The 10,622-nt window shown below is 43.3% G+C and overlaps 1 protein-coding gene across 1 annotated transcript; it reads left to right on the top strand.

Annotated features, from left to right (window-relative positions):
* Positions 1-4,067: 4,067 nt before the first annotated feature.
* Positions 4,068-10,233, top strand: LOC306822994 (RNA-binding protein 15-like). Its single transcript, XM_079342334.1, has one exon. It carries the CDS (start codon positions 4,265-4,267, stop codon positions 6,815-6,817), a length of 2,553 nt encoding a protein of 850 aa, XP_079198460.1. The 5' UTR covers positions 4,068-4,264; the 3' UTR covers positions 6,818-10,233.
* Positions 10,234-10,622: the final 389 nt, after the last annotated feature.

Genomic DNA, 10,622 nt, shown 5'->3' with positions numbered 1-10,622 from the left:
GCATCAGCAGCCTCACAGACCTGTGGGACTGTTGGCACAGCAGCACTGCTGCCCTCTCTGGTTAGCAAATGACCGAACAGTCCCATCTGGGATGGAGCTGCAGCTTTGTTCTGCCTCCACTAACCCTGAAGTGTCTTTTTAATCAGACCTACATTTGTTGAACACATGTAAGTTATTTTCATCTGCACTTTTACACTAAAGATCTATAGCGTATGGGGTTTTGTAAAATCTTAGAGATTTGTCCTGTTGATCCAGCACTAGATGTGACCTTACTTTTCTTGTCAGGAGTCAGGGCTCTTTGATACTACTACTCAAGCTAATATACTGTCTTAATGGCATGTGACAACATGCTAACATTTGCTAATTTGCACCTTTTGGAAACTGCTAGGTACTGATCACAAAGTCACAACATTTTGGGTCATATGATTGTGCATATTAAACAGTCAGGTGCACCAGTGTTATTGTATAGTATCCTGAGGAAAACAGATTTTCTTCTACAGTTAATACAAACAGATCAAATACTTATTGAGACGAAACCCCAAATGTCAGTGTCATGGTTGCATATGACAGGTTGGGGATCTTAAAAGTAAACTGGATTCATCCCCTGGAAACCATGAATATCTTTACAAAATCAAATAGCAAGCTCTTCTGTAAGAATCAAAGTTTAGACACATGAACAAACTGATGCAGCAAAGTATGATTGATATTTTTATGGCCAGAGTTTATTTTCAGACTATTAACGTCACTCTTTGGTAAAGCTTCCCAGGCCAGCTGTTACAACAGTCTTTTTTCACTTTTTCTCTTGATCTCTTCACTTTTTGTTCATCAGCATCCTGCCATTTGCTTCCTGTCACAAAGCCGCTGCGTTGCACCCTTCTTATACTATGGAGGATTTTCTCTCTGAAATCTTTACTTCTAACATAATCAGTGGGTATCTGACGTCAGCATCCTTGCACATTTCTACTCCTCTTTGCTTCTCACCTTCATTCGCCTCTGACTTCACATTGTCTCCTCGTCTGCTTTGCAGCACCAGCTTTTTTGTGCCCACCCCACACCCACTTTCACTCACGTGCGCTCATGCATTCTGCATTTTTACCACCACATCCGCCCAGTACTTTTCCTTCACTCCAGTCTCATTTATATTCCTCCCTCCCTGTCCCGTTTCCCCAACCCTCCCTTCCCTCTGTTTCTCCTCATGAGTTTTGCGCTGTCTGGGTCACTCTGCTCCTAAAAAAGCTCCAGCCTGCACTTAGCTCAGTGGTATCATATATCTAGTCCATTACTCTTGTTTTAAGCATTTGAAAAAAAAAGTAACATTTACAATGTGTTGGACAGATGTGAATTGATAAGGCAAAGCAGTTATTTTCTTCTTTCTTTTTCACCCATGTCTGACATTGCTATCTTGGATCATTGCTTGGCTGAAAGAGATGCTAATATGTTCTTGTTTATCGGCACCCCCAATTCTGAGTCTTTTCGGCATGATGGCTAAAGGGAAGGAACGTTGGACACTCTGATTTGCTAGAAATGACTAGAAGAATAGCCTGTGAAACAAATCCTTACTTATTTGAAGTTTTCACATTGTTCATCTTTCAGAATAAGAAATGAACAAATGCTGGAAATTGAGCATCTTTACATTTCGTATCTTATGTCCTAATAGTTCAAAAAAAAGTCCAACAGTCTTGCCTTTCTGGTTCATTTGTGAATTTATCCTTACAGTGGTGTATCACCTTCTGCTTTCCCAGAATGCATCAGTGCTCAGGGAGGTGTTGGTGTGGTGCAGGTGCTCAGATGTTGGAGAAAGTGGGTCATTCTGGGCTCTGACAGTCACACTGCAGTGCTCTGCATCACAAACTCCAAGATTTCACGTTTCTCTACTCAGATGTGAACAAAACTGTTGTATGCAGAATGGTATCGTTACATTTGGATACACAGTAACAGTTACAAAATGAACGTGTGCGTTTAAATTGTGCTAAGATGCTGTCGAGTTCTGAGAAACTGTTTAGGAGGCTCTCAGTTTGATAGTGTGTGATGGGAAAGTAATCACAGATAGCACACTGGCTCAGGTTAGACAGGTGAAGGATTGGTTATATTTTTGATGCCTGATAACAGATGTACACACAGATCTGTTACTAAGCATCTGTCTGACATTAAAGCCTGAGTGCAGTGTGTCAGGCCATGCTGTTCACCTTGGGGAAACACAGAAATAGAAACACATCATGCTTTTTTCCCTCTCACTAATCGTGAACAGATTTTCCCCTTTGATGGCTCGTTAATAAAAACCTCCATGTCATTCTGTTTTTGATGGTTATTAACAGACAATGTCACTATCAGTTACAGCATATTAGATGCTCTTTAATAATTGTGTTGCAATTTTACTTGAGAGACTTCAACACATTTTACAAACAGATGAATTCTTTGTTTGCTGCATTAAAGGAGGTTTAAACAACTGACCTGGATATTGAAATGAGATTTGAAACATGAAAAATGTTTCCCCCTCATTCTGTCTTTGCACACTTTAAGCCCATTTCAAAACTGGGTGACAGATTGCCTTGCTGGACCTGTGCGATGTCATGTGATGATCTTTAGAGGTACTTCAACAGATGGTCTCTCAAAGAGGGGCCAGTCCAGCTTGCAGGGTTGAGGGCAAAGCTCTCATCCCAATGTTTTTGGACTGAATAATCCTTTTAAAATACGCTTACAGCAGAGCATGCTGCATTTTTTTAAATTGTTGGTACAACAAGGTTAATACAACAGATAATACGGCAGGGCTCCAAGAGAAAAAAAGGAAAGCAGATTAAATTGACTGAAATCAAAGATAATATGATAAAATGATAGCAAGTAAACTTTATCAGAAAACATGCTTAGATAAAGAAACTGAAAAAAATCTGTATGCATGACCAGTGTGACTTCATGAAATAAATTAGAGCTAGAAGTTTCCGAGCTTTAACTGTCCCAGTTGAATAACTCTATGACCACCTCTCTCCCTGCTGCTGGGCAGACTAATCCTAAGCGTGGGAGCGCCCTACATACATGCCTCACCATTTTGTCACTTTGATTATGGACTTTGTAAATAGACTTAGACTTGTATAGCACGTTTCTTACAGTCAAACGTTATAAGATAATTGTTTTTGTTTGTCTACACTTCCTGTTTCTGTGTTAAGGGCATTTGATGAGGAAGTATGAAGAGCCCCTCTGCCACCTAGTGGTAACAACATTTTTGTCCAAGAGACTTAAAAGAAGAATGGCTGAACACTTTGACAAATAACAATCTTATGTTGCATTTGTGTTGTTGTTGTTGTTGTTGTTGTTGTAAAAACACATCTTAGGTTAGAACAGCCATCACAACGTAGCCTATACATTTTCCCAACCCAATATTCACGAGTAGAACATATATCAAATAAAACATTTTCCCACATTTTCTCAATTTTTTTGTAGGCCGAACTCCTTAACTTAAATATGAAAGTATTTCCAATACCTAAATAGTGGATTAGATTTCACCTTCACATGTTCAAGAAAACTAACTAAAAACTAAAGTAAATAAAGTCTTTATCAATGAATCTACCTCAATTTCCACAGCACTTTATATTATATCATCAAGCTACATTGTATGGAGAACTACACACTTGTATAATACACAGCTTATCAGTTCATGATGTGCACTTCTGGTGCACATATGCAAACAGATAAGAAGGTCCACACCCCGCCCTCAACTTTGCTTTTTCCAACTTACTAAACACAATGTCAAAGTCCTACTTCAAGGACATGATAGCCTTCTTGCACAAAAACTTTATTGGGCTACTTTTTGTAGATATGAATTTCTTCCTGCATGTAGTCATAAAATGTCTCACACATAGGAGGCCTGCAATATGTTGATTACATTTTAATTTATCCATGGTTCAAGTTAACCTATTTGAAACGAATACAGACTGTGGCAATCATAATCTTTTTCTGACTATTTCAAGTTAACTTTTGATGTGAGAACTGTACTTTGACCCCCATAAAGCAGAGCCGCACCCTTTATTATAATAGGCGCGCAGCCTTCCTGTTCACATGAGTGACACCAACACAGCCAATCATTTTCTCCTCCAGGCGGAAAGGCGGGACTTCCCGAACAGCGCTGCAATTTTTTTTCCAACATGGCGGCCATGTAGCTCGCGTCAGAGAGTGGAGCAAACCGCGCAGAAGTGAAAGTAGTTTAGGTGAATTTAAGTAGTATAAAGTATATGTTCATAGTTTGTTATCTTTAGAGTACAGGCCGCTGGAAATGAAGGGAAAAGAGCGGTCACCGGTGAAGAAACGCCCCCGGGATGTAGATGTTAGCAGAGACCGAGGAGGAAGCCACCCGATCAGCAAGAAGACCGGAGCTGTGCCGGTGGTAGGAAGTAACAACGGAAACGGCTCAGCTCAAAGCGCCGCATCATCCAGGAGGAGTTTACACAACGAGAAAAGAGACACAAGGGACTTAGATGGACATAATTCATCCAGTCGGGCCAGCGGTTACGACTACGGAGTTGTCCCGCCGAGCAAGCCGTACGGCGGCGCTGACGTCTCCAAGGAAACGTCCAGGTCCGGCTCACGCGGCGACCCCCGGCCTCCGTCAAACCCCGAGAGTGAGTACAAAACCCTGAAAATAAGTGAGCTGGGCTCCAAGCTGAACGACGAGGAGATAGAGGACGGGCTGTTTGACGAGTTTCAGAGGTTCGGGGACGTGAGTGTGAGGATAGGTCGAGAAAACGACGAGAAGGTGGCGTTTGTGAACTTCCGGAGGCCGGAGGACGCCCGGGCGGCTAAACACGCCCGCGGCAGGCTGGTGCTTTACGACCGGCCTCTGAAAATCGAGACAGTTTACATGAACAGGCGCAGAAGTCGCTCCCCTGTTTCTAAAGACGGTTTCCCCTCAGGACAGCGGCATCTTCATTCCCAGAGACAGCTGTCCCCCACTGGTCTGGGGTACAGAGACTACCGGTTACAGCAGCTGGCTATGGGTCGTCTCCCCCATCCTCATCCCCCCCCTCCTCCACCTCCTCACATCCGAGACCTGGAAAGAGACCGAGATTTCCCAATGTACGATGCGAGGAATAGACCCCCGTTCACCCCTGAATGTGCTGTCTACCGTGAGGAGGACCTGGTGAATCCTGAGGACGACCAACGGGCAAACAGGACTTTGTTTCTGGGCAGTCTGGACGTCAGTGTGACAGAGAGTGACCTGAGGCGGGCTTTTGACCGGTTTGGAGTGATAACAGAGGTGGACATAAAGAGGGCGGGGAGAGGCCAGAGCAACACCTACGGATTTATCAAGTTTGAGAATCTTGACATGGCTCATCGTGCAAAAGTCGCCATGGCAGGGAAAGTGGTGGGCCACAACCCAATCAAAATAGGCTATGGGAAACCTACACCCACGACCAGGCTGTGGGTGGGCGGTCTTGGACCCTGGGTTCCGCTAGCTGCACTGGCTAAGGAGTTTGACCGCTTTGGGACCATCAGGAATATAGACTACAGGAAAGGGGAGGTGTGGGCTTACATTCAGTATGAAAGTTTGGATGCTGCTCAGGCTGCATGTACTCACATGAGGGGCTTCCCTCTTGGAGGACCTGACAGGAGACTCAGGGTGGACTTTGCGGACACAGAGCAACGCTACCAGCAGCAGCAATACTTGCAGCTCCCTCTCCCCCTGCCTCGCTTTGACATAGTTCCTGAACCCTTCGCTCACCGTCTTACTGACTCTGTGAGAGGGAGAGAGAGGTCCCCTTCTGCTCGCTTCAGAGACAGGGACTTGTACTCTGGCGCTGAGTGGTCTGGCCTCGGTGTCCATGACAGGATGCGAGGCTCTGGCTTTGATCCTTTAGACCGGCTGGAGAGGCGTCCCCGTGAGACCTGGTCAATAGAACAAGAACGCGAGTTGCAAAGCAGAGATCTAAGTCGAAAAAGAAAACATTTGGACGATGGTTTTCGGCCAGATCATTTACCTGACATCAGTGACTTTGGTCTCCGTCGTCATGGCAGCTCACTAGAGCGCAGCCCTGGAGGGAGCAGCAGAGATGGGGGACGCTACAGTGATCCTGAGCGTTTACCTCGCTCTGGCAGAGCCACCCCCAACAGAGAGCGCCAGGACCCTGGCTTTGGAGAAAGGAAAAGAAGAACACTTAGCCCAGCAGAGCTCGCCTCCTTCTCTGAGAAGGAGCAAAAACGCAAAGTCGGTGAGTCCTCAAAGAGCCCAGCAAAAAAGGATAACCGCGAAGGACGTCCTTCCTCCTCCTCTTGCTCCAAGTCTGGCCAAAAGTCAAAGGCAGCAGCCGGAGACCAAAAGCTGAGTGAAGTGTGGCAGGGTGTCCTTCTGCTAAAGAACAGCAGCTTTCCCACTTCACTGCACCTGTTGGAGGGGGACTTGTCGGTGGCGACCAGCCTGCTGGGGGAGGGCTCCAAGAAGGGGAAAGATTCGCAGCTAAAGATCAGCCAGCGTCTGCGCTTGGACAAGCCCAAGCTCGATGAGGTGTCTCGTCGCATCAAGGCAGCTGGCTCCAGTGGATACTCCGTCCTCCTGGCTCTGCCTGGGAAATCTGATGAAGGAGGGCTCCAGGACTCCAGCAGCTCAACAGAGAGGCCTCTAAAGAACCTGGTGTCCTATCTGAAGCAGAAGGAAGCGGCAGGGATCATCAGCCTCCCTGTGGGAGGCAGCCGTGACAAGGACCACGGAGGAGTCCTTCACGTGTTTCCACCATGTGAGTTCTCACAGCAGTTCTTGGATGCCTCTGCTAAAGGATATGCCCCATCAGAGGACGACTACATGTTGATGGTCATTATCAGAGGAGCGTCATGAGAGAAAAAGAGCCAAGAAAATGTTTGTTTTTTTCATTGATGAACTGTTAAACTGTGAGTTGTAAAACCAGATGACAGGGTCTGCATGGTAGCTTGTATCTCTGACTGTTGAAGGGTTATAAAACTCAAAGTCTAATTGAATTGAATACATTTGATAAATTGTTGGAGTTAATTATTTTTACGTGCCATGCTGCCTCCTGCGACTTACGTATCAGATAAATTTACATCATCCCAAAAGTAACTCAGAGCAGTCCTGTGAATCAGTTCTTCCAGTTTCCTTTTCTTGTTTGTTTTTCTTTATAATATCTGCTAAAAACGAAAAGAGAATTTAAGATCCAAAACCCAGTATCTTTATCCATTCTCAGCATCAGCAGGTTTGCAGCACTGAATTTTTTGTATGGCCTGCCCATGAAAGAATGAAGTCAATTTCATGTAGATAACATCTATATCAGGATTCAGGAATTTTTTTCAGTTTTCTCTCTGGTGCCTGTCCAACACACATCAGATTCCAGATGTGCATCTGTGTTACTTTTTCGCTGACAAAGTTCAAATTCTAAATACTTCCTGAATCAAAGTTGTTTTAGAACAGCTCTTTTCGATTTTTGTCAGTTTTGATCAGCTGATGTGTCAACTGGTGAAAAAAAAAGAAGGAAAAAGTAGCTATATAAGTTCTTCTAATATCTGGCTTAAGCACTTTTTTCCCTTGTATTTGTTCAAATGCACACGAGAGCCTTCAGTGCTCTAGTATAATCAAAACCATAAATATCCACATCAGCAGGTTCATAACTGGCTCGTCTGTAGAGGTGGACTCAAGCAGCAAGCTCCTCGTCATTGTAATGCAGTTCAATACACAGACCGTGCAGCAAATATGTCATTGAAGTTGGTGAGAGAAGAGTGTTTTATTGAACTGCAGGTCGCTCAAAGGTGCCATAAAGAACTCGTGATGATGTGAATCATTCAGAGAGCCACTGGCTCTATTCTTCATTAATCAATTACAAGAGCTTTGGAATATAAACATCTTCACATTTTAGACGTGATGATTAATTCTTGCAGGTTTGCTTGAAGTTTGACAGACTCAACATTGACAATTGATGATCTCAAGGATATGCTAACAAAGCTGAACACAGCTGCTGCCTTTTATGACCTCTGAATGCGATCTGCGAGACAGGGTTGCTGTTGTGTCCACCTCTGTTATTTTGTACTGTTATTGATAAGTTTTCCATTTGGTTGCAAAGTAATAGTCTGATAAAATTCTTTACGTTTCTAATACTATAATCCACTAAATAATATAAGTACCCCAACAAAGCATGAACTATTAATGAGAAAAGAAGAGGGAGTGTATCAATTCCGAGCGTTATGTATGTCATGTACATTTCTGATAAGGGATCAGGAGTCTGTAAGGTGAAAATGTTGCTATGCTATCACTTGGACTGATGTGATTGAAAACCTCTGAATCATCAGAGACCTCCAGTGGCCTTACACGCCTTCCTCTGAGCGGACTATTAATGATGATTTTTTTTCATGATTTGAGTTTTGTGTTTCAAGTGGGGAAACCCCCCCCCCCCCCCCCCAGCAGATTTGTGCTGTATACTCGGGATGTCTGGAGAGACAAATGGAGAACATCAGTGCTCGAGGGCCTAAGAAGTAGAACCTGTCAGAAAAAAAAAAAACACAAAGTGCAAAGTGCACTTGATTTTGTCTCAATAAATTTACTCTTTCGTGGGAAACACAAGTGCCTTGGAAGACAACTTTTGTGACCTTTCTGTTCTTGGAATTGTCTATCAAACTGTAAAGGCTTTATCACTTTGACAGCAGGAGTCGTCCCAGTGGAGAGGAGGTGTGATAATGGAGGCAGATCGGCCTCGATTTCATTTTGTTGATCATTTGTTTTAATGACCTCTTCGTGAAGAGCTTTCATGTGACACATAGAAATGCAGCCGCACTTTAATCATTTTCTCAGCCCGTCTGAAGACGAACCTAGAATCACTGTCTCATCAGATATGTGGCTTTTCCTCAGTCTCCTCTGACCTGTGTTTTCAGAGGCGTGGCTGAGCGCCAGCTCATCACCTGCCTGGTTTGTCACTCGACATGTTCAGCCAAAATGTTCGGGTTCTTCTCCATCTGTCAGTGTCTCAGCGGAGCCACAGCAGCGCTCATCTTAGCCATCGGGCTCCTGCAGCACACAGACAAAACGATGTCGTTTCAGCGTCCGCAGCAGCAGCAGCTGGAGATGGAGCCGTGTTTATTTGTGTATTTGCTTTTTGTTCTTTCATTGGAGTTTTGAAGAAGATAACTGCTGTGTGTCTCACCTTATGCCCGTGGAGAGGTGGACACAGGGAGACAGATTTTAAAAGAAACCCGCAGAGGATAAATTCCTTCCTAGTCTTTAGCTGAAATGTTGGTATGATTCAAATACCTGTAACAATCTGTGACAAACACCCTATGAAAGAGAAGTGATGGTGTCTGGCTATCTTTAAGTCAGAATCTGCTGCAAGATCTCCTGCCCGTGCTGCTCCAGACTAATGGGATCTAAACAGCGTGCCTTGAGCCCCGAGCCTCCACACAATGCCGGGGCTGGGATTCATGCTTTCCTGGAGCCGTGAGCTTTGACAGGTTTGAGTCTCACCCGAGCTGGTTTGGCTGCTGGTCCACAGATGAAGTGTAAGATTGCCTGAGCTGCTGATATGGGTACGTATTGAAATGTTTGACTGCAAACACCAAAGAAAAGCCGGTGAACTAACTCTTAATGACTAAAAACAAAAACTGAAGCAAACCGAGTCTTTCTACAAAAAAGGTTCCAGTTATGACATGTTACGACACTTCTCTCTTTTTTTAGAATCCCCCTAAAAAGTAACTTCTACTAATCTGAAAACCACAATGACAAATAGAAATGTTTGAAATAGAACTCAAACGAGTTAAAGTAGTCAAACCAAAAAAACTAGAATAGACTAAAATGAAGTTAAACAATAAGAATAGAGTGCAATTAAGTTTAACAAAAAAATATAAAATTGCTTTTTTGAATGTCCCATTATTTTTATCACGTGCAGACAGCTTTTAATGAAACTGGTTTGCAAGATAACTCGGTCAATATAAATTACTTGAGTAACTCATTGATGCACAGAATGAACCATAGAAATTGAAAGTTTAGAATTTACCTATAAGCTGTTAAAGATTTTTCCAGCTTCCACTTCACTGCTCTTAGTTCAGCAACACTTCAAACCTCCATTAATTTCACCTCAGACTTTGTTTTTATCCTGTTTGTAAGTAAAGCCGTTAAACACTCTATTCTCTATTTAAGCTGTACGTCCAGCTCAAAAATGAAATATGTTAAATACCAGTATGATGAGTTAAATAAGATGTGGTTTCCTGTTAGACACAGGACCTCCAGCAACAATGATCCATAAAAAAAACCAAAAACATCCAGTCTCAAAATCCAGCTTTCAAAGTTTAGCAGATTGAACTTTGGAAGCATTGCGTTGCTTTATTTTGAATTTCTGTAATCAGGAGTTGTTAACCAATTCTTACACATGTATTGTGGTGACTACAGGAAGATACATGTTCAGTTTTCTTCAACTTTTGAAAGTTTATATTTTTTTTGGAAATGTTTGATCTGCTTGTAATCACATATTTAGTATTTCAGGTCGCACCTGATTGTACTACAAGAATGAAAGGAAACTCGTTACAGACACGGATCCTGCTGTAGCCGATCTGAGCAAGCTCTGTGAGCCTCAGCCTACAAGGACACAGAAGTGCAACTTGCTGCACATGTCGATGTATTGGTAAGTATGAATTTAATTATTCTCCAC

Source organism: Symphodus melops, assembly GCF_947650265.1.
Source record: "Symphodus melops genome assembly, chromosome: 4".
In the NCBI taxonomy this organism is placed as follows: domain Eukaryota; kingdom Metazoa; phylum Chordata; class Actinopteri; order Labriformes; family Labridae; genus Symphodus; species Symphodus melops.
This window is presented reverse-complemented; position numbering and strand designations above follow the sequence as displayed.